This window comes from Girardinichthys multiradiatus, chromosome 20 (genome assembly GCF_021462225.1).
Source record: "Girardinichthys multiradiatus isolate DD_20200921_A chromosome 20, DD_fGirMul_XY1, whole genome shotgun sequence".
NCBI classification, from domain to species: domain Eukaryota; kingdom Metazoa; phylum Chordata; class Actinopteri; order Cyprinodontiformes; family Goodeidae; genus Girardinichthys; species Girardinichthys multiradiatus.
In genome coordinates, this window is record NC_061812.1 from 51,432,188 (window position 1) to 51,459,500 (window position 27,313).

General features: G+C 39.8%; 1 protein-coding gene across 3 annotated transcripts; it reads right to left on the reverse strand.

Moving 5' to 3' along the window:
* mfsd4aa (major facilitator superfamily domain containing 4Aa) lies at positions 1–27,313 on the reverse strand. Of its 3 annotated transcripts, XM_047348300.1 has the most exons (11): positions 27,005–27,289; positions 18,841–19,039; positions 17,216–17,262; positions 15,085–15,336; positions 13,568–13,697; positions 13,383–13,498; positions 12,418–12,591; positions 8,706–8,853; positions 8,541–8,611; positions 6,516–6,636; positions 1–1,067 (listed from the first exon to the last, which is right to left on the reverse strand). In XM_047348300.1, the coding sequence occupies exons 1-11, from the start codon at positions 27,143–27,145 to the stop codon at positions 940–942; spliced, it is 1,527 nt and encodes a 508-aa protein (XP_047204256.1). In that variant the 5' UTR covers positions 27,146–27,289; the 3' UTR covers positions 1–939. The 3 variants fall into 3 exon arrangements, with proteins under 3 accessions (XP_047204256.1, XP_047204255.1, XP_047204257.1); XM_047348299.1 differs by lacking the exon at positions 17,216–17,262 and having other exon boundaries at positions 27,005–27,313; XM_047348301.1 differs by lacking the exons at positions 17,216–17,262; positions 18,841–19,039.

Below are 27,313 nucleotides of genomic sequence, written 5' to 3' on the forward strand. Positions count from 1 at the left end.
TGCTGTGTGACAATTAATTTATTTGGATAAGTTTCATCGAGATTTACACATTTCTTAATTCAGTCTAAATTCTTAAGAGTTAATTTCCCTCCATTGATTATTAGGAGTGCATTTGTTTGTTGTTTGACTTTTTGTTTTCTTTAACAACCAAGCTTAGAAGGCAGCGTCACACCTAGCAACAAGGTCAACCTCACCTCCTCACTAAGATAGGATGTTTCTGTCGTCTCATCATTCAGAGTCACTCTCAGCAGCTACCTGAGAGGACTCTGAGAATCTTTGTGAATATGGGCTCTCGTTTCAAAACTGCTTAAAGGTTTTCCTCCTAACCTTCTTATGGTTTAAAGTTCTTTTAAAGAGATGCCAGAGAACATGTAGGAGTGACCAGAGTTTTTTTTTCCAACTGTATACTTCGTAGAGAACCCATCACTGCTGTTCAGCTGGCTGAAAGAGGGCTGCTACACTTTTCTGTTGAACTCACATATTTCTGGTGGCTAAAAACACAGAATCTGGACTTTATCAACCAAATATAATAACCAGATAATATCTGTTTTTTGTATACAATAAAGAGCAGAAGAACAAAAAGTTCTGCTCAATATTTACCTGAAAACTAAAACCAATGAATGTTTATTCATTATTTTTTGCTTAAGGATATGTAACAAGATTAAAATAGCAAAAATAATCGAGAATATTATTATAGCAATGTTATAATAATAAATTCTACATTTTGGTGTAACATTTTTGCATTACCATGTTACAGTAAAACTGTGATCTAATTATTGGAGGTTATCAAACTGGTCCATGCCTTGCTAACTTGTGGTTATACAAAGAAGTTGCTGCTTGGTAATAACACAATCTTTAATGTCACTGCTGGTTTAATGATCCACTGAGCTACCCATATGGATCCTCAGACTAAAGAATATCACATGGTCAGTCCAAGTGTCACGATGAAGATGAGCTTCCACATTGAGAGGATTCTTCTTCCTTTGCTTTGATGTGTGATTCAGACGTCTGGAGATCAGGAGCCTCCAGCCTTTGCTGCTCTTTCATGTCCATAAATTCAGATGAATCTGAAAGACAAACATTGCCTTTTTACAAACTACCTTTAAAAATATTAGAATTAAAGCAAAGTGTTGTTCACTAACAGAAAAAACCTATAACATTTCAAAAATTTCTACAAAAGCCCAGTTAAGAGCATTTTGTGAATCAATAAAAATCATTATTACACGCATAAAATATAGAAGCGTACAAATGAAGTCCAAAGGTCCCCATAAAACACACCAGTGAGAGAAGTTCTACATAAAGTGGAGGCTAAATGCGGTAGCACTCCTGCTAAAGATGTGTTAAAAATCAATTCATCTGTTACTGCAGGAGCATAATCTCACGCTGAAAACTTGAGAAAAATCCAACATATTAGTTGGGTAAATTTGTTCTATGGGGAAAAAAAAGCATTTCTGTTCCCCTCTTTTTCCAGTAAGATAGCACATTGTCTTCTTATAACATTTCAAAAGGCTTGGACCACACACAGAGACAGATGCAAAATCCCCCTAGATGATCCTGGGTCCTCTCTGTCCTTGTCTCTCTCACTCACCACACAGTTTTCAACAGGATTACACTCTCGGGACTGGACATGGTTAAATCCGTTGAAATGGACCTGATAATTCAAAGACTTCATGATATCCATCTTTTGTTTTAGTGTTTGCCAACAAGAACCAAATATCTTGGCTGTTTTTTTAACCCTTGTGGCCTGAATTTATTTACAAGTAGGGAAAAAATGTCAAGCAGATACTAAACTAATTACAAATAGTTAATTGAACACAGCCCGTACAACAGATATAATTTAGGTACGATGCAAATTAGTATAATTAGGCATTAATTCGACATATTATTAAACCCATTTGTTTGTCTCAAGTATATAGATTATCTTATTGATACTGCTACTGCTGAAGTAGATCTTTGAAATTGCATCAAAGGGATGAAAGTAGTTATCAACATGGCATGGTAGGTAAACCCAAAGCTGTAACAGCGGTAATCATTTCAGTGGAATGTATTTTTAAAAGGTCGTTTAGCCAGATTATTAAGGTATGCAAGGTGGTGGTTTTAAGCGACTGCTAGCTATGCTTGACACAGCTGCTCTTCTGCAAACACATTGAGTGAGACAGAGAACAGGCACAAGGAAAGGTGTGCAGCAGAGGGCTTGTCCTATGCTTTTTGATAAGTAAATATCACATGACATCATCTGAATTGTCCACAGTGCCTTCAACGCGTCCCAGTATGCAGCAGTCTAACAGGGACCGTGGGATATGCTGACTTGCAAATAAAAAAGACAAAACTGCCAGTCTGAGTCAGAGAAAGCACAGCAGCATCTAGATGCACTCTCTGATGACAGAAATAGTAAAAAAAATATTAGCCAAGTAATCTTATAAATCAAAAAATAAATTTGAACCATAATTAAAAAATCGAAGCAATAAGACATTAAAATCTAGTCCACACATGTCGCAGGAAATTACAATCAACCTTTCAATGAATTCAAAATCATTTATTCCACAAATAGAATATATATTGGTGCAATGCTTTATATTTGAATGGGTCTCATGCAAATTTGACCCAATCATTCCTATCACTGGGCTTTTAAACCAGCTATGCACTGGAAGTGGTTTAATGGAAAAGGGAGGTCGGTGATTTTTTTTCCCCACATAAAATTGACGACAGTCTTTTAAACAGCTCTGTGAAAGTAACAAAGCCATAGGATCCAGCTCCCTTCTAAGAGCCTTAATTCGCACCTTGTTTTAAGTCAAAGTGGCCTATAGTGCTTACCCAGTCTTAAACTGAACAGCACAAAGCACACTGTTCCAGTTAAAATTCCAGTAGAACTCCAAATGCTTGAGATGGTAGAACAGAAAACTAACTTTTTCTGGCATCCCTCCCAAACAGCTGCTTGCAAGCAGCACTGTTTGCTGCAGTTCTCTAATGGATACAAAATATAAGTTTCTTTGACTAGCTTAGTTTTTAATTTCACTGAAAGAGATGTGGTTTTATTTGGGCTAAAACTTTTAACTTACAAAAAAACTAATAAAAAAAAACTTGCTTCTGCTTTGACTGTGCTTGACACCAGAGCGGTATGGTGGGGCAAAGTCATTCAAACATTTAAAAATGAGCTCTAAAAGGCACAGATAATCAGTGGAGTGAGGCCAGAACAGGGCTGATGTGTTCTGTTTTTGGAGTACCAGTTAAGAGATGTGCAGCACATTCTGAACCATCTGCAGACAAGAGAGAGCAAGGACAGACTTACTCCAATATAAAGTCCATTACAATAATCTAAGAAGGACAAAATAAAGGCATAGATTACTGTTTCAAAAGGTTGCCTGAACAGGAAAGATTTCACCTTTGCTGACCACCTTAAGTGATAAAAGCATGATTGCTCAAATTTGACTGTTCAATTCAAAACCACTCTCTAACTAAAAACCCAAATTAGTGAAAGTTGGTTTAAAATATACTGTCAGGGTTCCCAAATCAGCAGTGGTGGACTCAAGATGTCAATAATGACCCTTGATAATGCTGATTCGATACTATGGCGGGCTTTAAAACCAGACTGAAAGATTTCCAGAACAACATTTTCATCGAAGAATGACTGTAGACAAAATACTTAAATTAGCCAACACAGAGTGATCTAGACCAGCTTTCTTACAAAGAGGTTGAACAACTGCAAGTTTAGGTTTAGCAGGGACCACACCAGGAGACACACTGTGATTTATAATGACTCAGACTCAAAAGGATTAGAAACAGCAGAATAAGGTGCTGAAACAGAAGGGTTGGTATCAGGAGATACAATAAGAGCTCTGCTGCGGCAACCTTTTCAATAAAAAACATTAAGACATTATTACCTATTTTGGCCAATGCTTCCAAACAAGGGTTCTCAGGAGGGTTAAGAGTCAGTCATGTTAAATAATACAAGAGGATTATGTCTGTTGGATGACACAACAATTTCAAAATATGTTATTTTTTCCTCTCTAACAGTGTTCTGGTACTGACACCAGCCTTCTTTCATGATTTAATTCAACACCTAAAGGTATGTCCTTTTTCAGCTTGAAGTTTTTACAGGTGAGTTCTTGAAGGTCTTAGAAAGACTCCGGTTGGCCCACCTGAATAAGCAACCAGTAAACTATCAGGACCTCCTTCAGTTTGCTTATTGCTATGGAGTTGGAGTTGAAGATGCCATCATACACCTGCTTCATACACTACAGGGGACTGTACTCTCACCATTCCTTTTCACTCTGTACACCTCAGACTTCCAGTACAAGACAGACTCCTGTCATCTGCAGAAATACTCAGATGATTCTGCAGTCGTGGGGTGGATCAGAGATGGACAAGAAGCTGAGTACAGGAAGGTGATGGACCGCTTTGTGGCATGGTGTGGAAACAATCATCTCATTTTAAACGTGACTAAAACAAAGGAGATGATTGTAGATTTGAAGAGAAACAGGAATAAGTCAAAAACTATTTCTATCATGGGAGAAGAAGTGGAGGTGGAGGAGGAGTATAAATACCTCGGTGTTCACCTGGACAACAGACTAGAGTGGAGATGCAACTGTGAAGCCATCTACAAGAAGGGACAGAGCAGACTGTACTTCTTGAGGAAGCTTAGGTCCTTTGGTGTTTGCAGCAAGATGCTGCAGATCTTCTATAAGTCTGTTGTGGAAAATCTGATCTCTTCTCCATCATCTGCTGGGGAAGCAGCATCAGAACCAGGGACTTAAAAAAGCTCAACAAGCTGATAAAAAAGGCTGGCTCTGTTCTGGGGACTCCTCTGGAACCTCTGGAGAATATTGTGCAAAGAAGGATGCTTCATAAACATTGACATTATGGAGAATCCTGAGCATCCTCTTCATGAGACTATAGTAGTCTTCTTCAGATCTGCTGTAAGACGGAGCGCTACAGGAGATCCTTCCTGCCCACAGCCATCAGCATCTACAACGGCTCTTTGAGGAAACCTTCATAATATGAGCTATAACAACATTTCATTTCCCTTTTGGAAGAATAAAGTATTTTTGAATTGAATTGAAGTGCAGAGCAGAGCAGGATATTTACCTTATTGCTGTTGAAAAATGCCTACAATGACAAAGGTTTGGTTTGGTCCATCTTTCTTTTTTTTACCGTAGCTCCATATGAAACCTTAATGTTCCCAAATCAAAGAGTTCAGTTATAGCTGGGAGTCCCCCTTGTTTTGTTGTCGCTTTTTAAAGATAAGCTACAGAATACTGAATTACACACTTAGTTCTGCACAAAACATTTCTGCAAGTTTTCAGGTATAAAACAAAGTTGAATTCATTTGGTGAATACCGTACTTTTCGGACTATAAGGCACACGGGTCTGTTTTCATACACAAGGCGCCCCGGGTTAAAAGGCGCATGATAAATATATGTAGAGTGAAACGAAAGCGTCACGTAAGTTGAACTTTATTCAATTTATTTACTCATTCACAATAACTCATTGTTGTTTAGTTGTAACAAATACAGAAAAATACACACATTTTAAATCATTCATCTTCCACAAATCAATCGAATTCCTCATCTTCAGTGTCTTGACTTGAACAGTTGGGCGATTTCGGCATCAAGCATGCCGGGTTCTCTCTTGTCACTATTCAAGTCAGTCTCGTTGTTGTTACTTGGCTGTTCAGCGATGATTACGGATTTTGTGAAAGCTCAGACCACAGATGCAGATAGATAGATACCTCATCCCAGGCATCCACGATCCATTGGCCGATAGTGGCGTAACTCCCCGGCGCTGCCTCCCTGTCTTGTTAAATGTGTGTTCGCCTTATGTCATCCAATGCTCCCACGCCGCTCGCAATTTAACTTTGAATGCCCTGTAGACACCAATATCCAGCAGTTGAAGTTCTTTGGTTAATCCTCCCGCAATGATGGCAAGCTCCGAATAAGTTTGCTTCACTTGGTTTTCAACGGCATTGGTGAGATGGGCAGTAAGCATAACAAGAATTCATACATAAGTTGCACTGCCGATTTTTGAGAAAATGTAAGGCTTTTAGGTGCGCCTTATAGTGCGGAAAATACAGTATGCGTAACAAATTGACAAGACTGTGCCAGATATTTTCAGTACCACAATGAAACTAGTAGTTTCTATTTGTTTGCATGTGATTCTCCAAGCAGAGGAAGAATATTTACTGTATTTCTTAAAAGTCATAGTAATAGTACCAATCAAGACAAATACAGGTGAAATGACATCCAGATTGCCCCCAGTGTCAGACCTTTAAGGCAGATCAGTGAAGAGAAAAGGCTTTGATAATACTGATGATATTGTACTGATTGATTTAATCATCATGTGTTTTATCATCATTGGGAGGTGGGACCCTGTATCGGTTTAAAATTTATGCCAATACAGATGCTAATTAGATTGACCTCTATGTCACTACAGCAGCTTTAACACATGAAGCTTAGCGCCTGTATCGCATTGAAGAAGGGTGTGTTTTTCCTAATTGTTTTTCCTTTGTGTGTATCTACCTGTTTGATGGTTTCTGTGAACACGATGAGTGTAGAGGAGCAGTTGGAACAGACAGAAGCCGATGAAGGACGTTATGGTAGTACACAACAGGAATGAGTAGCTGCCTTTACTGTTGATCACCTGCAGGAAACAACACACACCCTGAGTTTCAACTCTTAACATATCTGCCTTGGACACAATGTTGACACCCACTTACGTCATTAAGAAGCTTCTTTTATTTACACTTATCTGGTCAGCACTCCCTCTAAAGTACGTGCAGCCCATATGGCAACATAGGGTAATGTTAGCTGCTGATTTTCTTTTATTGTTTTTGGGGGAATCTGAAGACCATGGTTTAAGTCAAATGCACACATTTTCACTTGGATATTAAATTTTTAAACAATCTGATATTTAAACAATAGGAAATAGTCAGTCAGTCAGTCATTTTCTACCGCTTATTCCATAGTGGGTCACGGGGGAGCTGGTGTCTATCTCCAGCAGTCCATGGGCGAGAGGCAGGGTACACCCTGGACAGGTCGCCAGTCCATCGCAAGGCAACACACAAACAACCAAACAAACACACTCATTCATACACCTAAGGGCAATTTAGAGTTACCAATTAACCTAACAGGCATGTCTTTGGACAATAGGAAATAGTTTTTATTAAATTAAAACAATTTTTTAGCAATACAATTTTATGTGGCCTGTATTTGTTTCCCACACCATTTACTCTGTAACCCCTAAATACAAACCTGTGGAAACAATTACCACTTAATCCGTAACTGAAGTCCACCTGTGTTTAATTTAATGTCAGTATAAATCCAGCTGTTCTGTGATGATCTTACAGGATGTTAGAGAACATTATTGAACAAACAGCATCATGAAGACCAAGAAACAAAAACAGCTCAGGGAGTTTCTCAAGATTTGAAGATCTGATGGAGCACAGTTCAGTCCACCATTGAAAGGAGTGCTGAACAACAGCAAACATTCTGATACATCCCTTTCTACCTAAACTGACAGGCTGGGCATCAAGAGCAGTGCAGTAATCCAGCCAAACTTTGGAGGAGCTGCAGAGATCCACTCCTCAGGCGAGAGAGTCTGTTGACACGACAGCATAAGTTGTGCACTTTACAAACCAGGTCTTTATAGATAAATAAGAAGAAAAAAACATATGAAGTTTTGTTCTGGTTGCAACAAGCCTTGAAGGAGTTTAGATAAGGAACAGCAAATATGCAGCAAGAAAGAGCTCTGGTCAGATGAGACCACAATTAAAACCTTAGGACAGTGCTTTACTGTGGTGGCAGCATCATGCTGTGGAGATGTTTTTCTTCAGCAGGGACAGGGAAGCAGTTCAAATGGGAAGGAAGGTAAATACAGACATATTATTGAAGAAAACCTGGTAAAGTTGACAAAAGACTTGAGAACTGGGTGGAGTTTCACCTCCCAGCAGGAAAACGATCCAAAACATAAAGCCAGAGCAACAATGGGATGGTTTAGATCAAAACATATAGTGTTATGAGTTGGAATGGTCCAGTCAAAGTTCAGACCTAAATCCAACTGTGGCGAGACTTGAAAATTAATGTTCATAGACCCTCTTCATCCAATCTGAGTGAGCCTGAGCTGTCTTACACATAAGAATTGGTAAACATTCGAGTGTGTAGATGTGCAAAGCTAGTAGAGACATACTCTGAAACATTTACAGCTGTAATTGCAGAATAAACTGGTTCTGCAAAGTAGTGAGTCTGGGGTGCTGATTATAAATGCACGGCACACTTTTAATATTTATACATAACAATTTTTAAAAACCATAGATGATTTTCCTTCTACTTCACAACTATGGATTAGTTTGGAACTATCACATAAAATCTATTTTATTTGGAGTGTAGCTGAAAGGGGAGGCTTCGGACATCCATGTAAAGCAAACAAATGGTTTTTTACCATTAGACAGAAGTAGCTCTGCCAGAATAATGTTGTAAAATGCTCAGTTGACTGGAAGTGTGTCATGTGATTAGAATCATTATTCAATGAGATAGAGTCATTCTTACTGATCCAACAAGCAGCTGCAGTGCCATCTCTCCTGTGCTGGCACTTGTCACGAGGACAGTTGTGGCACAACCTTTGGCACACAAATAATAAACACGTTGGCATAGAAAACAGAAATAACAGATATGATAAAATGTTAAACGAGTAGCTTTAGAGTGGCATCTCACCTTTGTAATCCAAAATGTCCTCAGTAAAAGCCAGTATGGAAGGGAACACGCTGCTGACAGACAGTCCGAGTACAGAAGTGCCGATGAAAAGAAACACATGGCTGGTGTAGAAGATCAACAGCAGGCACTGAACCAGAATGACACCTGCCTGACAAGCAGACAGAGAAAATCACACTCATCAGTTCTTTGAACAGCTCTTTGAAAGAGGCCTAAGGCAGCCAAGATGCCTGTTGATGCATATTCTCCACACATAATTAAAAACAGAAACACAATTAATTATTTTTTATACTATTGTAAAAGAATTCAGGCAATAAGATAAAAAATGTTTTTGTTGATGTTTTATTTTATCTCTGAGGCAACCATGTGACAGGTGATCATAAAATATTTTGAGCAACTGGTGCTGAATCACCTTAAGAATATTACAAGCTTCATGCTGGACCCTGCAGTTAGCCTAGCAGGAAAACATGTCAGCGGAAGATGCAGTCAGCATGGGACTACACTACATCCTGCACCACCATGACTGTCCAGAGATCTACATCAGGATTCTATTGCTTGTCTTTCATTACCATCAACCCACACATCCTCCATCTTACAATGTATTGTAATGTAAGCTTCCCGATTGACCGGCAGCAGTAGGTGAGGCTTGGCGGCATCTTCTATGCTGTTCTTCTCCCTTTATACAAATGACTGCACATCAGTGGATTTCTCTCCTGAGGTTTGTGGACCACTAAAAGGTGAGGGTGGCAGAGGAGTATGGATATCTTGATGTTCACCTAAACAACAGACTGAACTAGACTAGACTTTAATGCAAGGAGAAACAGATCAGACTGTACTCAAGAATGTTTTGGTCTTTCAGTGTTTGCTGCAAGCTGCTGCAGGTCTTCTGTAAATCTGTTTTGAGAGTGCAATCTTTTCTGTCATAATCTGTTGGGGTAGCAGTATCAGAACCAGTGACTTAAAATAGCTGAACAAGCTGATAAACAAGGTTGGTTCTATTTTGAGGACTACTCTGCAGAGATTAGTGTATAAAGATTTTTCTCTGAATTCTGGGCATTCTCTTCACTAGACTATAATTCATCAGTAAAGTGTCTTCAGCAAGAGGCTTCTTCAGATTATCTGTAATACAGACCACTGCACAAAATCCTTCCTGCCCACAGCCATCACTATCTTCAAGAAACAAACCTTTTAATATGAGTTACAACAGCACTTAATTTCCCTTTGGGTTAAATGAAGTATTTTTAAACTGAGTTGAAATGGCACTGTCATTGGTCTGATCCACGATAAAGTCTGCGTTTAAACAGGAGGTGCATCAGCTGGTCGACTGGTGGAATGAGAACCACCTGAAACTTGACCCGCTCAAGACTGTGGGGATGATGATAAACGTTCAAAAAGAACCTCCCCCACCGCCCCCAACCACACTCTCTTCAAATATTTACCTTCAGGCAGGCGATACAGTGAAATGTTGGCAAAAACCTGCCAACACTTGGACTACGTTCACACTGCAGGTCCTAAAGCTCAATTCTGATTTTTGCTGTAATCCAATTGTTTTTGCATGGTCATTCAAACTACTAATTAAATGTGACTGTCATCACACTCCAGTCTGAATGGTTCACAATCCCGAATCGACGCACATACGTAGATGTAGAATGTAGACGTCACACAGCAGCACACAGTTTACGGAAGTAATAGTGGATGTCGGTGTCTCTGTGTTATTATTAAGTTGTTGAGCAATGGGAGCCGGTAATATAATGACAACATTATAAGATGAAGAAAGGTACAAAAAAGAGAGCACTATTATTTACAATGGCCTGTTGTGGAGCTGGGACTGCTACTGCTGTAGAGAAGGACTGTGTAGATGTGTAGTTGGAGCTGTGAAATGACGTGAAAATCAGAGAAAATGCAACATTACCGTTCTGACTGCGGAAAACTATCGGACACATATTCAATTTAGTTCCACATAAGGAAGTGGCATAATTCAGATTTTTTTGGCGGTAAAAACATCAGAATAGGGCTCACTGCCATGAAAAAGTCTGATATGGGCTGCATTTGCCTGCAGTGAAAGTAGCCATAGACAGTTTCTTCCTCCAGCATGTCCCTCTTATGAACATGATGAACACTTAACTTCTCAACTGGGAAACAATAACATGCATATTTGCATAATTCAACCTGTTTTCTAGAACACAAATATGTATATATTTATTGATATACATATGTATCATTTGTATCTTCTTTAAAGGTAATGTATTTATATTTGTACTTTACTATCAGAGCATGTGGAACTTAAGTCAAATTCCTTGCTTCTGTAGACAAACTTAACCAATGAAGCTGATTCAAATTCTGGCCCAATGTAAAAAGATGATTGCATCCCTAACTCAAACAACTGGTTGTGTCACCTTTTTCAGCAACAACTCCCATCAGGGGTGTCTGGGGAGTGGCAAAGAGCCCTTTACATCGCCGAGGAGGAATGTTTACCAACTTTCTACTTTGGTTGAGCCTGCTTGGTGTATCGATCCATCAGATCAGTTGGTGGGTCCACTGGAATAATAAAAAACTATAAAAAATTTGAGACATGGAAAAGACAGGAACATTCCATCTTTAATCCTGCTGTACACATGTCAGTTTGACTCTAAATCTGAAAGTTTTCTCCATTCTTGGTGGAGCTAGGGAGGACTGATGAGCAGTGTTGGGAGTAATGGTGTTACAAAATAACGGCGTTAGTAACCACATTACTTTTTAGATAACGGAGTAATCTAACTAATTACTTTTTATAATGTAACGTGACACATTACTACAACTCAATAAGCAGGGTTTAATAAGAGCACAGTATGCTGCTGCTTCCCGCAGCTGCAGTTAGTGTTTATTAAAGCTCTTCAAGGAAAAAGCAGAAAGTGGGGGAGTAGAAAAAGTGGGCACGGACAAATAGCGGTATATGTAACGCTGATTGGCTGAGAAGGCATCAGGTAGGGGGGTTTTCACCACAGACAGGGTAAACCAACAGCAAGAGAGAAACATAAAGATGGAGGGGAGTCTTGTAAATTCAAAGACAGCGTTAGAAAGTTGTAAGTATAGGCAATAAGTTCGCTGAGGTTATAGGCAAAAATGTACATGTGATTTGCAAGTTATGTCCGTCTCACCCTTTCACATTACTTGTGGCTAACAACCTGAGCCCTGCAGCGGCCACCACGAGCTCCGACAATCTTACACCGTGCAAACAGAAAAGGCCTGATTTTTCTGGTCAGCAACTTGTAACTTCATTTTATATTCTAAAAGGTAACTGAGTAGTTACTTTGCCTAGTTACTAGTTACTTTGATAGTGTAGTAACTGAGTTACTAACTTAGTTACTTTTTGGGAGAAGTAACTAGTAACTATAACTAGTTTATCTTTTTATCCTGGAACAAATAATCAACAACTTCAGGTGTCACTGTTACATCTCCTCAGCCATTATCCGTGTTTTCAGCAGGTAAGACAAGACAACAGAATCAGAATGTGAGACAGGTGACTTTTCAACAAGATGCTGAGCCTGTATCACCGTTTAGCTCAAATGTCGTATCCTGTGACACATAATCCCAGTGTTTACATTCCCACCTACTTCAAATATTTGATTTTAAGTACCATGCCAGACCTTTGCCAGAGTTCATTTTAGCTGTGTTAAGTCAAAAGTTGCTTTCCTTCATTCTAGACAGAAATCATCCTTTCAATGTGTGGGCATACCAGACTAATGGTGAGAAGGATAGGTGCTGTGTATCTGGATGAGAAGAAGATGAAAGATAGTCTTCCTGCTGTGACTGAGGCCCAAAATACACTGTCCAGACAGCCTGCTGTCTTGTGGCCCATCAGCAGAGGAGGGGAGACAGCGTAGGTGTAGACAAAACCAGCATAGCACCCCTACAACAAAAGAAACACAAAGAAAAACAAGAGCCTCCAAAGAGTAATTGGTATCCTGATACCTGACTGCAAACAAAAAATGTTATGCCCAAAGGAATGTTAACATGGTTTAGTGAAGCCAGGCAGGGCTTCTCTATTTGTTACAGTGCATTCCAGAATTCTTCACCCACCTTGAACTTTCTCCCATTTCAATAAACTTTATTATATTTCTTTGGGATAAAAAGCTGCACTTCATTTATAATTAGACAATAAATATCACCCTGAACACACCCTCCTCACCATTAAACATGGCGGTAGCGGCATCATACAGTGGCAGATGGAGCTAAATCCAGGGCAATTCTAGAACGAAACCTGTCAGAAGTTCTCCTTCTAGCAGAACAACAACCCTAAACCTAGAGCCAGAGCTACTATGAAATGAATTAGATCAAAGCATCCTCATGGGTTAAAATAATTCAGTAAAACTTCAGACCCGAATCCAATTGAGGATCTGTAGTAAGACTTGACAATAGATGTTCAAAAGCATTATCCATCCAAACTGACCGAGCTTATAGTATTTTGCAAAGAACAATGGGACTTGTGTATGTAATTGCAGCAAAATGTGGTTCAACAAAGTATGACCTTTTACATTGAAGACCTCAAGCAGTTTATTTAATTCTTGTCTTCATCACTTCCTAATCTCTGAAGAACATCAGCAACATAAAATGGCTATATTCTCATCATTTTCACTTCATTCATGTCTCAGACTGTGTTCAAATAAGTCAGTTCAAACATAGATTTTCATATGTGCTCACTATAATTCCATCCGTAATGAAAACGATAGCTCCGCCCAGGGCATGAATGATGAAGAAAGTAGCAGGATGACCTCGGAGATTGTTGCGTCTGCAGCAGTCAAACACTCCCCCATGTCCTGCAGAGACAGGGTTGCTTAGATCTGGTGTCTTATAATGGAGTGGTTACAATCACAAACATATGTCACCTTGACCATCGTCCCTGGCAGGGCTTGAACTGATGTTGGGCTCCTTCTCAAGCAGAGGGGGGCTGCTGTTGGAGCAGGACACCAGTCTCTCATGGAACATCAGTACGAGGACTGCTACTGGCACAGGGAGCTGTGTACATACACACACAGCGTGCACACACACACACACCCACAAGAATGTTATTTCTTTCTATCTTTACAAGGACCATGCATTGACTTCCATTAATTAACCATTCATTTCTATGGCGTACGCCTGACCTATAGCCTAAACCTAACCCCTAGCCTAACAACAGCATTTTTCTCATGGGGACCAAACTTTGGTCCCCACAAGGAGCAGAGAGTCCTCACAACGTGGTATATTTTCAGAAAATGGGCCTCATCATGCTACAAAAACAAACACTCAAGCACTCACACAAAGAGACAGCTGTTTACCTTAATAACTAGCAACGCTTCCTGTCACCTGATTTCACTTATGAGCTCCCTCTCATAAAAGTAGACTTCATTCTGTTCTTTCTTGTCTTCTGCATAAAACAGATCCTGTTCAAACAGACAAGAATATAAAATCTAAGTCTGTGTATGTGGCAAGTATCTGTTTTATCTGGCTGTTGTCCAAAATGGACACAAAGACACAGCTCTGAACAGTTCTGAAGACGGACACCAATTTTTGGAAGTCATTTATTGTCATATTTAGGTCATCTTTATGTACAGTAACACAACTTACCTCTGTGTAAATCTGTGTAAATAATACACAATTAAAACAAAAGCAGAAACATTTCTTTAGCAAATCCTCAATAATTTGATTCTATGATCCTCAGAGTTGTTTTTTAGTCTAACCAGGCACCTGTACAACAGCTATAATAAATGCTTAATGTAATAATCCACTTTGCCTTTCATTGCTTCAGTAAACTCTGAGAGTACAAACTAGAACTGCAGAGAGAATTGTGCTGTTTAACTTCAGTCCTCCATGTGAAAAAGCCACCTGTTGCTGTTCTGCTTTATAATTGCAGGCTAATTTCTGTCTTTGAACAATTTAATGAATTTCATTATGAATCAAGCACTCTCATATGCACCATGTTAAATCACTACTCTGTAGTTCAGTTCTGTTTATTTATATAGCGCCAATTCTCAACACATGTTGTCTCAAGGCACTTCACAAAAGTCAGGTACATACATTCCAGTTAATCTTTACACCCCTACAGGGGTGTAAAGATTCATTTATGAAAATCCAACCTGTCCCTTTAACTCAGGTTAGTGAGATATATTGCATGTGTAACCAAACTTGTTGACAAATTGTATAGCAGATATTAATATAAGACCAAACCTAGAGACATTTAAGTTCTTCATAAACACAAAGCTATATGGTTAGTGGAAATATTTGACCTGCTAAATTTCACGGTTAGATGCAGATATCAATACTTTCATTCATATACCCCAGCTGCACCTGCTATAGGAGCGGACTTTGTCATAACAGTTGTAACTAAGGAACTATATAACATGTTCTACTGATATAAACTCACATTAATAATAGCCATGATCCAGAAAGCATATGACACCCTGGTGATGACTATACCCTCGGTGTATAGAGGGTACTGAGAGGTATTATGCAGTGCAGACCCGTGCCCGGCCAGGGTGTTACGGAGGTGTTCGAGGTCCGAGGAGGAAGAGTTGGCAGTCCAGTTGGCTGAAAGGACACAGCTGTCCTCTGCCAGGAATGGATCAACCACGAGGGGGCTGACCAGAGCCCCCAGGCCTATGAAGAAATGCAAAGCCTACAGACAGACATGAAGGTGGATCTTTGAAAGACTGTGAGTGAAAATGTAACATAGTATTTATACAAATTGAACTTTTCAGAATTTTGTCATATTACAACCACAAACATGAATTTTATTGGGATTTTATGCCATACACCAAAACAAATTAGTGCATAAATGTAAAGAGGAAGAAAATGTTACTTTCAATGGTTCCAATACGTTTAGAAATAAATATCTGAAAAGTGTGGCACACATTTGTATTCAGCTCCCTTTACTCTGACACCCCTAAATATAACTCAGTGCAACCAATTGCCTTCAGAAGCCACTTAACAAAAAATAGAGTCCAAATACAGCTTTCCATAAAGGCCTCAGCGTTTGTTAGAGAACAAAGTCAAACAAACCCGAGCAAACCACAGACCCTCAGAAATAAGAAAAAATATATATAATGGGGATAGGGGAAACCATTCAGACCCGAAAGCACTTTACACTACAATTAGTCATCCACCCATTCATACACACATTCACACACTGACTGTGGTGTCAGAGAGAAGGATCTTGTCCAAGGTGAAGGTCATCTTGGACAACAAGTCTCATCCACTTCATGACATGCTGGCCAGCTACAGGAGCACCTTCAGCCAGAGACTCATTACACCAAAATTCACCAGCGGAAATCATTTCTGCCTGTAGCCATCAGACTAGGAGGCGACTGTGGCTCAGTAGGAAGAGTAGTCGTCTTACAATCAGAAGGTTGTGGGTTCAATTCCAGCTTCCTCCTGCCATAGGTTGAAGTGCCCTGGGCAAGGCACTTAACCGCAAGTTGCCTACCGATCTGCGTATCGGTGTATGAATGTGTGAGCGTTAGTGAGTGCGATTGGGTGAATGTGGCTCTAGTGTAAAGTGCTTTGAGCGGTTTGTATGACTGGAAAAGCGCTATATAAGTTCAGTCCATTTACTTTACAATGCCCAACTCTGAGTAACTTAATCTAATTTTCTCTGGACTCATTTTTAGATTTATTTACAGATTAACATATTTCAATGTACATGCTTATTATTTTATTTATTTATTTATTTTCAGTCATATTTAAATTAATTATACATTTCTATCACTTATGGTTATATTTGTATTATTAATATTTAACACCTTGGATGGAGTAGCTTGTCAATGAATAAGCAATTTTCCCTTAGGATCAATAAAGTATATTTGTCAGGATCTGCCATTTTGGGTTTTGTGTTTGTTTACTTTCTCAGTTAGGTCTTTCTATTCCTTTGGGTTTAGTAGTTATGTTTGTTTATTCCTTCTGTCATCCTGATAGTTTTGTTCTCTCTCCTGCCCCTTAGTTTTAGTAGTTCCTTCTCCCCTCGCCTATAGTTCCTCTTGTCCCTGCTTTGTCTAGTTAGTGTTCCTTCCAGATTTAGCCTTGTGTTTTATGTTAGGATTTATATTATATAGGTTTCCTTAGGTCAGTTTTCCATTAGTTTAGCTTTTCCCCATGTCCCTGTTTAGTTCTTCCTAGAATTACTATTCATGTTAGTTTATGTTTAGGTTTCTTTTCCCTAGAGTCGTCTCTAGTTTAGTTTAGTCCTCTCTTCCAGTCTCTGCATTCTCTATCTCCCGTTTCCATAGTAACATATTCCCTCAGTTCTCTGCGGCCTGGTCCACACCTGTTTCATGTTTCCTCTGATTACCTGCCTCCCTGTCTCATTGGTCCATATCCACTTCCCTCAGCTTATATGCTCTCTAGTTTTCATTGTTCCCCGACTGGTTCCTTATGTTAACAACCCTAGTTGTCTTCCCCGAGTTTCTCCAAGTGGTTTGTTGTCTGTTTGCCTCCTGAACTTGTGCTACAAGCCTGTAAGTCTACCTTCAGTTTCATTATTAAAAACTTCATCTACTCACCATGCTGCCATACAATCGGCACCACCGGGACCGCTGACTACTATCAGCTGGCAAGACAAGGAAACAAGGCAGAGGAAACAATGACTGAGACAAATGGGGGTTTTAACAAGCAACCCATTGGTTACAGGAATAATTCCTACCACCCATTTACAATGTACTCAAAATATCTCGAATATAATTTTGGACATTCAAAAAAAAAATGTTTTTGGCAGATATTTAAAGCAATAAAACAGCCCTGTTATACAACAGTAATAAGATTAATAATGACTAGAAACGATCACTGAAGTTCTATCTATCTATCTATCTATCTATCTATCTCTCTCTCTCTCTCTCTCTCTCTCTCTCTCTCTATCTATCTATCTATCTATCTATCTATCTATCTATCTATCTCTCTCTCTCTCTCTCTCTCTCTCTCTCTCTCTCTCTCTCTCTCTCTCTCTCTCCCTCTCTCTCTCTCTCTCTCTCTCTCTCTCTCTCTCTCTCTCTCTCTCTCTCTCTCTCTCTCTATCTATCTATCTATCTATCTATCTATCTATCTATCTATCTATCTATCTATCTATCTATCTATCTATCTATCTATCTATCTATCTATCTATCTATCTATCTATCTATCTATCTATCTATCTATCTATCTATTTATCTTTTTTCTCACTCTCAGGTCTATGATGTTAGTGTTACACCTAAGGTTGAAGTGAGTGCAGTTATTTTCAAGAACAATATTTTTCAGTATTTACCTCCCTAAAGGTAATCAGAGGTTTGTGTATCTGAACGCTAACTAAATGTTAAGTTTTTTTTAGGTTCAGGATAAAAAGTGCTACTGAAGAGAGATTTTTTTCCACAATGCAGTCTTGAGGAGTGAGAGAGGATAGTCAGGTGAAGCGACATGGTTTAAGTTTCTAAAATTCTCAGCAGTTCTGTTTTTATTTTATGCATTTGGCTTGAAAACACTAAAACAGTTAAACTGTTAAAAAAGACTGAAAAGTTGCTAATTGTTCTGATTAGTGACGGTATATAAGGAAAACCATGAAATTTCCTTGACTTTGGCTCCAGTTTTAAATAAAGGGTGATGGTAGGTCCTGAAACAGCTGAACAGTTGAAAGTGACTAATTTAGAACGGCCCAGTCAAAGTCCAGACCTCCATCCAATTAAGAATCAGTGGCAAAACCTAAAAAAATATGTTCATAAGCACTCTCCTTCCAATGTGACTGAGCTTTCTGCTATTTTGCTTTAAAAGGTGGTTGTAGAAAGTATTAAATCAGGGTGGCTGAATACAAATGCACACCAGACTTATAAGATGTTTTTGTTTTCTTCCAAATTAAATCTATGCACTACTTTGAGTTGGTCTATCGCATAAAATCATAATACATTCAAGTTTGCAGACAGAACATTAAAAAATTTTATAAGGTTCAAGGGGTATGAATACTTTGTATGGCACTATTGTAGGCTAATTTTTTTATTAAGGCTGAATAGTAGAATTACAAAGAAAAAAATATATTTCATCATTATTTTATATAAAATATTTATTTTCTTTATATAGTTTTTATATCTTTTCTTTGTATAGTGTGCTTATGCCCCAGAATAAGGCACCAGAAAAAATGAAACAGGCACATTTACTTCTTACTGACCTGCAGGAAGATGGCTGAGTCCTTCTGGTAGAGCTTCACCAGCTGCAGGTTCCCAATGGTGTCTATGACACCCATGGCTTTTCCAGCCACTCCCATTGCAATGGACAGCAGTATCACATGGTGACACAGTGGTATGATGGCAAATATGAGTGAGATGATGAGCGTCGAGGTGAAGAGGGCTGACAGGAAGGACAACAGGCTGGATAAAACAAAGAACAATACACACTGGCTGACATGGTAGGAAGTATTTTTGCCAAAGTTCTGCATAAGCTTTGTGTTTTTTCTTTCAGCGGAACCACACACGTGGCCCTGTGGTTTTGTGTTTAACTGTGTCTCTCTTCTGGACAAAGAAACAGCAGGAGCTATTGATGGCAATAACTAAGGCTTATTTTCCACTCACTCCTCTCTGCTCTACCTCACTCTACATAGCATGAAACCTGTTGTACAGGTCCTTCTCAAAATATTAGCATATTGTGATAAAGTTCATTATTTTCCATAATGTAATGATGAAAATTTAACATTCATATATTTTAGATTCATTGCACACTAACTGAAATATTTCAGGTATTTTATTGTCTTAATACGGATGATTTTGGCATACAGCTCATGAAAACCCAAAATTCCTATCTCACAAAATTAGCATATTTCATCCGACCAATAAAAGAAAAGTGTTTTTAATACAAAAAACGTCAACCTTCAAATAATCATGTACAGTTATGCACTCAATACTTGGTCGGGAATCCTTTGGCAGAAATGACTGCTTCAATGCGGCGTGGCATGGAGGCAATCAGCCTGTGGCACTGCTGAGGTCTTATGGAGGCCCAGGATGCTTCGATAGCGGCCTTTAGCTCATCCAGAGTGTTGGGTCTTGAGTCTCTCAACATTCTCTTCACAATATCCCACAGATTCTCTATGGGGTTCAGGTCAGGAGAGTTGGCAGGCCAATTGAGCACAGTGATACCATGGTCAGTAAACCATTTACCAGTGGTTTTGGCACTGTGAGCAGGTGCCAGGTCGTGCTGAAAAATGAAATCTTCATCTCCATAAAGCTTTTCAGCAGATGGAAGCATGAAGTGCTCCAAAATCTCCTGATAGCTAGCTGCATTGACCCTGCCCTTGATAAAACACAGTGGACCAACACCAGCAGCTGACACGGCACCCCAGACCATCACTGACTGTGGGTACTTGACACTGGACTTCTGGCATTTTGGCATTTCCTTCTCCCCAGTCTTCCTCCAGACTCTGGCACCTTGATTTCCGAATGACATGCAGAATTTGCTTTCATCTAAAAAAAGTACTTTGGACCACTGAGCAACAGTCCAGTGCTGCTTCTCTGTAGCCCAGGTCTGGGGAATGCGGCACCTGTAGCCCATTTCCTGCACACACCTGTGCACGGTGGCTCTGGATGTTTCTACTCCACACTCAGTCCACTGCTTCCGCAGGTCCCCCAAGGTCTGGAATCGGCCCTTCTCCACAATCTTCCTCAGAGTCCGGTCACCTCTTCTCGTTGTGCAGCGTTTTCTGCCACACTTTTTCCTTCCCACAGACTTCCCACTGAGGTGCCTTGATACAGCACTCTGGGAACAGCCTATTCGTTCAGAAATTTCTTTCTGTGTCTTACCCTCTTGCTTGAGGGTGTCAATAGTGGCCTTCTGGACAGCAGTCAGGTCAGCAGTCTTACCCATGATTGGGGTTTTGAGTGATGAACCAGGCTGGGAGTTTTAAAGGCCTCAGGAATCTTTTGCAGGTGTTTAGAGTTAACTCGTTGATTCAGATGATTAGGTTCATAGCTCGTTTAGAGACCCTTTTAATGATATGCTAATTTTGTGAGATAGGAATTTTGGGTTTTCATGAGCTGTATGCCAAAATCATCTGTATTAAGACAATAAAAGACCTGAAATATTTCAGTTAGTGTGCAATGAATCTAAAATATATGAATGTTAAATTTTCATCATGACATTATGGAAAATAATGAACTTTATCACAATATGCTAATATTTTGAGAAGGACCTGTATTTCCACTCACCTTTGACATCATGTCCTCTTAAAAAAGTGAGGTTGTGGAGTCCAGACCACCAATCGCATGCATGATTTTGAACCCCTGCCATGTCTTTCAGTTTCACCCACTCCGGCCATGGTGGTGTTTAATATTTTTGTAGTCGTACTTCCGTTTTTTGTAAACTCAAAAACTTTGTAAACTGAAAAATCCACTATCTCGGTGAACATTTTCTCATGTCGCTGACATACAGCTGACCCTCTCATGGCCAATCAGTGAACAGCAGTCTGTGCACGTCACATTTCGGCCTTACTCCGCCCCAATGGGATCGGCTGATGAGCAAGGGCCAAGAAAGCCAGTACCGGGCTGGAAATGCCAGTAATGGAATCGGTCACAAAACAGGTTGAGTGGATGGAACCAGCATAAGTAGAGCTCATGGAAAAGAGGCACAAGGTAACCTCTTTGTTTTCAATCCTTATGTGGTCAATGCTTTCAGTTTTTTTAATTTAACTGTGATTTTTGTCCTAGATGAAGCGACTAACTGAGCTATTGTTGCCATGACTGCTATGTCCCCTTTTCTTGTCAGTAGAAAGCACTCCTAGAGCAGTGCTTCTATCTTTGTATGCATTTCTTTTTCTGCCTTCTGTCTTTCAGCCTTTCTATGGCTGCTGCAGATGGCCTGGTTCTGTTGGAAGTTTCTTCCAGTTTAAATGAGTGGTTCCCCACCACTAATGCCACATTTTTCTGCCTATTTTATTTTAGGAACAATCTCAGAATGGGTCATGGGTGTAACTGATTAAGGATACAAAACGCCACACTGCAGATTGAAATGCTAAGAAACAAAACACCCTGCGTTCCTTTTACCTGAGAACTGGGAATGACGTAACGACCAGTTTAACTGTGTTCCAGTAGAATTTTACTATTACTGTGTTTAGTGGCCTGGCCAGGCAAGACACAAAGGATGACATCATCTTTCTCTGCATTTTAAGCAGTCAAGCTTTAAACATATGTTCACTCACAATGGCTGTGAACTGTATTTGTATCTGTTATTTACTAGAGAGCTACCACTATTTTAAAAAAAGCAGCAGCTGCATTAGATTTAAGGTTAGGGCTGATAAGGAAAAACTTTCCACCATGGGATTCTGACATCATAAGCCATTCCAGTTCATTTATGTGACCTGAAACTCAGCAGCTATGACTTTGGATGGAACATCATGCACCATTATTATACCAGTGTCAGCTTCATGTGCCTTTATAAGCTATAGTGTTTACCATGCGCCATCCATTTATATGTGATTAGTAGCTAACGATAAAATTATTACTATTGCTTACACATTTGTTTTGTATGCTTTGCCTTCCATTAATGGTGCACGTGATTACAGACAGAACATCTCAATTCTAATCTTCCAGTAGGGGGAAAAATTATAGGTTGGACATTTTCAGTCAGTCAGTCATTTTCTACAGCTTATTCCATAGTGGGTCATGGGGGAGCTGGTGCCTATTTCCAGCAGTCTATGGGTGAGAGGCGGGGTACACCCTGGACAGGTCGCCAGTCCATCACAGGGCAACACACATACAACCATGCACACACTCATTCAATTCAGTTCAATTCAATTCAATTCAAAAATACTTTATTAATCCCAAAGGGAAATTAAATGTTGTTATAGCTCATATTATGAAGGTTTCCTCAAAGAGCCGTTGTAGATGCTGATGGCTGTGGGCAGGAAGGATCTCCTGTAGCGCTCCATCTTACAGCAGATCTGAAGAAGCCTCTGACTGAAGACACTCTGTTGTTGTAGGACAGTCTCATGAAGAGGATGCTCAGGGTTCTCCATGATGTTCTTCATTTTATGAAGAATCCGTCTTTCCCCAATGATCTCCAGAGGTTCCAGAGGAGTCCCCAGAACAGAGCCAGCCTTCTTTATCAGTTTGTTGAGCTTTTTTAAGTCCCTGGCTCGGATGCTGCTTCCCCAGCAGATGATGGTAGAAGAGATCACACTCTCCACAACAGACTTATAGAAGATATGCAGCATCTTGCTGCAAACACCAAAGGACCTAAGCTTCCTCAAGAAGTACAGTCTGCTCTGTCCCTTCTTGTAGATGGCTTCACAGTTGCATCTCCACTCTAGTCGGTTGTCCAGGTGAACACCGAGGTATTTATACTCCTCCACCACCTCCACTTCTTCTCCCATGATAGAAATAGTTTTTGACTTATTCCTGTTTCTCTTAAAATCTACAATCATCTCCTTTGTTTTAGTCACGTTCAAAATGAGATGATTGTTTCCACACCATGCTACAAAGAGGTCCACCACCTTCCTGTACTCAGCTTCTTGTCCATCTCTGATCCACCCAACGACTGCAGAATCATCCGAGTATTTCTGCAGATGACAGGAGTCTGTCTTGTACTGGAAGTCTGAGGTGTACAGAGAATACACCTAAGGGCAATTTAGAGACCAATTAACCTAACAGGCATGTCTTTGGACTGTGGGAGAAAGCTGGAGTACCTGGTGAGAACCCAGGAATGCACGGGGTGAACATGCAAACTCCATTCAGAAAGACCCCCGGCCGGGAATCGAACACAGAACCTTCTTGCTGCAAGGCAACAGTGCTATCAACTGCGCCCTAGGTTGGAAATTATTCAATTAATTTTCTAATAAGGATAGAACTCTATTTGAACTTATAGCAGGAGAGGTGAAAGGTAAATAATTACACTTTTCACCTTAGTTCAGTGTATGCTACATTATTTAGAGTCAATTTACTGAGAATAAAACTGAAGACACTTCAAAACTGGTCTTCCTGGGATGTTTATTATCTTCCACCTTTCTCATCTTACCTGTTATTTCTCTGCTGGGGATCTCATCATGGACAGAGCCGACTACACTCACCTGATCCTCATGCCACTAATTAGTGAGCTGTGTCAGAGTCACCTCCACATCAAACTGTGGAGGTGACTCTGAAATTTGTCTTTCTTCTGGACAGTTGCTGCTAGTCTCACTCACCCAGACAGTCCCCCTCAACCATCTCCACTCCATCAGCCATTCCTAAAAACTCCACCACATAGCTGCCTGGTCAACAATATTCCTCCAGCTGCTCCACCAACCAGCCTCAGTGTTTGCGATAGTTAACTTTAATTCACCTTATTCAGACCCAGCTCTGAACCTAAAACTCTTTCAGACCTCTCATGGATTAGCACATGCAAATTCCACAATAAATCCCCAACTTTTCATCTGGGGTTTCAGTTTTCCTACTGGGAAAAACAGGACAGATTGTGCTGCCAGTTTAAAAGGACAGCCTTGGACTTTTTAAGTAAAGTTACCTTAATGTTCCACTAACTTGTATTTACCTAGTCGGCTTATCACAGCCTTTTAGCCTCCCTGCTTCTTCTATTTAATCTTTACCTTGTGAACTCAGTAATTCCTGCCAATGTTCCCTTTTCCTCTTCAACCTGTTGCTGATAAATGTTATTCCACATTAGTGAGATTCACATCAAGCCGGTGGAAAAATAACCAGATTAACAACTGCCCATTAGAAGGCACTAGATAGTGGTTCAATGAGTTATTTTCCCTTATTGTTTTATTTGTCAAAAAGCTGAAATAGAAAAGCAATTCAAACATGCAGAATTCATTTCATGGGTGCAAAACCGGGTGACTCAAACCAGGTAACTCCACATAGAAACACTGGTGTTGTTTGGCTAAAAGAAACAGCACCGAACATAACAATGACTTTTTGTGAAATTGTAAACTGTTAATATCTGCTGACATAGCTTTCTATGCTCCTGATATTAACATTTTAGGTTTGCTTAACTTTGTCAGCGAGAGCTCAGCGCTCAGTCTAAAGAGAATATCTAGGAGTCAAGAAGAACAACAAATAAGTCCTCTCCCAAGCAATGATGTTTTGTAGCAATCCATTCATCCATCACCCACAACAGGGTTAGGGATGGTCGATCCTATCTCCAGCAGTCAGTTAGCAAAAGGCAGCTTACACCACACAGCATCATGTGGCCACCACCATGTGTCACCATGGCGATGGTGTGTTCAGGTTGATGTGTAATGTTCATTTTCCTAGCATATACTTTTTAGACTGGAGGTCAACAAGTTCAAATTTGGAATCATTTGACCAGAGCAACTTCTTTCATGTGTTTACTTTCTTCTTGCTACTTTTCAATAAAGGTCACAATTGTGTAGAGCATGACTGTGATTGTCCTGATTCTGAGCTGTGGATCTCTGCAGTTCCTCAGATTACCATGAGCTTCCTGCTTACTTCTGCGATGAATCCTTTCCTGATCTGTCTGCTGTGTTCCTAATGCCTGGTTCACGCGGCAAGATTTTAAAATGGTCGGTTGATTTTCAAAACCTGAGAGACCCCACACACGACAATAAAAAATCTTAGATATAAGAGGTTTGGTCCCACAGTGTGGGGTGTCCAGCCACACAGCAAGCACAACACTACACACACAAACAAATTTCACTCATTCAAATTTCAGACGGGAAATCTTGCAAACCCACTCGAGATCAAACATAAGTTCACAGTAATTCCCCTCCATGTTCCCGTCACCTCGCTTTCTGATTGGCTGTACGATACAGGCCGTGTGCTCGTTTGTCCTCAGGGAACACCCCAAACGGTAGGATATCGGGCTGAGACAACATGTTGAATATCCCCGATTTGAGGTTGGAGCAGTCTTGATGGAGCAGACTAGATCACTCTTAACACACCACACAGGGCAGGAAACATCATAAGATTATCTTAAAAGCCATCATGATGATCGGGGCATGTTGGAAGGGGAAAATTGGGTCAAAAGTCAGCAGACAAATTCTGCCATGTGGACCAGGCATAAGTCTTCATGATGCTGTTTGTTGACTAATGTTCTCTAAAAAACCTCTAACACCTTCACAGAGCAGCTGAATTTATTTTGAGATATAATTTCACACAGGTTGACCATGTATACACTAATTAGGGAATCCCTCCACTTGATTTTACTTAATGGAGTGCAGGGGACTGAATTCATAGGCAGACCACACTTTTCAGATATTAATTTGCAAAAAAATGTTAAAAACCATCAATAATTTTCTGTTCCATCACAATTATAGCCTACTATGTGTTGGTATCTAACATGAAATCCACACTCAACTACATTAAAGTTTGTGGTTATAATGTGAAGAATATGAAACGTTTCAGTGAATATGTTTGCAATGTAGAATCTCCAATTAACCTAACTTTTAAAGTGTGGAAAATCTGAATACAGGCTAGAAACCCAGGCTTGCACAGGGAGAACATGCAGTTCCACAGAGAAATGCTTTTTCAGAACCCAGAATAATCCTGTCAGTGCTGCGTTGCTATCCAGTCTGCTTAAGCCATTTTATGTTGAAAGATTCTTTTTTATGTGCTTTTCCTGCTTGACACACATCATAAAACAGTTTGTAAGGTCAGAAGTTAATAAGTACTTTACTGTATTTAATTTATTAAGCTTCATTTAAAACAGCTTCTGCAAGAGTCACAAGGCATAAAACATCTTTGTGTCCATCTACTGAACTGTGAGGTTGCCGGTGTCCACGTCTTTGGAGGAACCATCCGTCCCATTAAAATACAACACATTCTTTATTTTTTGCCTATTTTCAATTTTTCCTTTCGAGCAGGAGATTTCCTCAACAAACATCTTTTTTCAGTGTACACACACACTTCTGCTCATTTCAGACATTGCACTGAGACAAGCAGGTGTTATTTGAATGCTGCAGATTTGAAAGTCAAATTAATTCAGTCCAACTGTCCACAGTCGGAGAGGGGACGTAAAACTGTTCTTGAATTCTTACAAAACCTCTTTAAATCTTCAAACTTTCTCATTTATTCAACATTTTTACTGATTTATATCTTCTTTACATTTTATTGCATTAAAATAACATGTTGAGGTTGTTTTTGGCAGAATGCCATAAAGTTATTATGGACGGGTCCCTTTTTTCTTCTGACTGTTCTGAACACATTTTAAAAAAAAACAGAGCAGAACTTTCTGCATACTAAAATAGCATAAGAATACTACATTAAAAACATAATGTTTTACAAAATTCTAAGGTGATATTTTTAATTAAAGTATATCTAAAACTGTACAATTGTACATTTACCCTATGATCAAACTTACAGTCTACCACTAAAACATTAGAAATATATCTCTCTTACGTTTTTTTGAAAAGTCCGCCCACGCTGCTGCCCACGAGCAGAAAGAACTGCTGCGAGAAGAAGACCCAGGTGATCTGCTGCAAGGTGGACTGGGTCTGACACCGCAGGTCCAGGATGGTGGGCCCCAGAAAGGCGATGCATAGACCGAAGCTGAAGAACACACTCCAGTAGGTGAGAGTTTGCTGCAAGTGACGTCTGAACAGCGACCAGATGCGCTCATCCAGTAGCTTCATGTTGCCTCCTGGGGGAGAGGAGACGGAACTTCTCTGCTGCTGCTGCCGACCAACCCAGACAGTAAACACAAGTTAA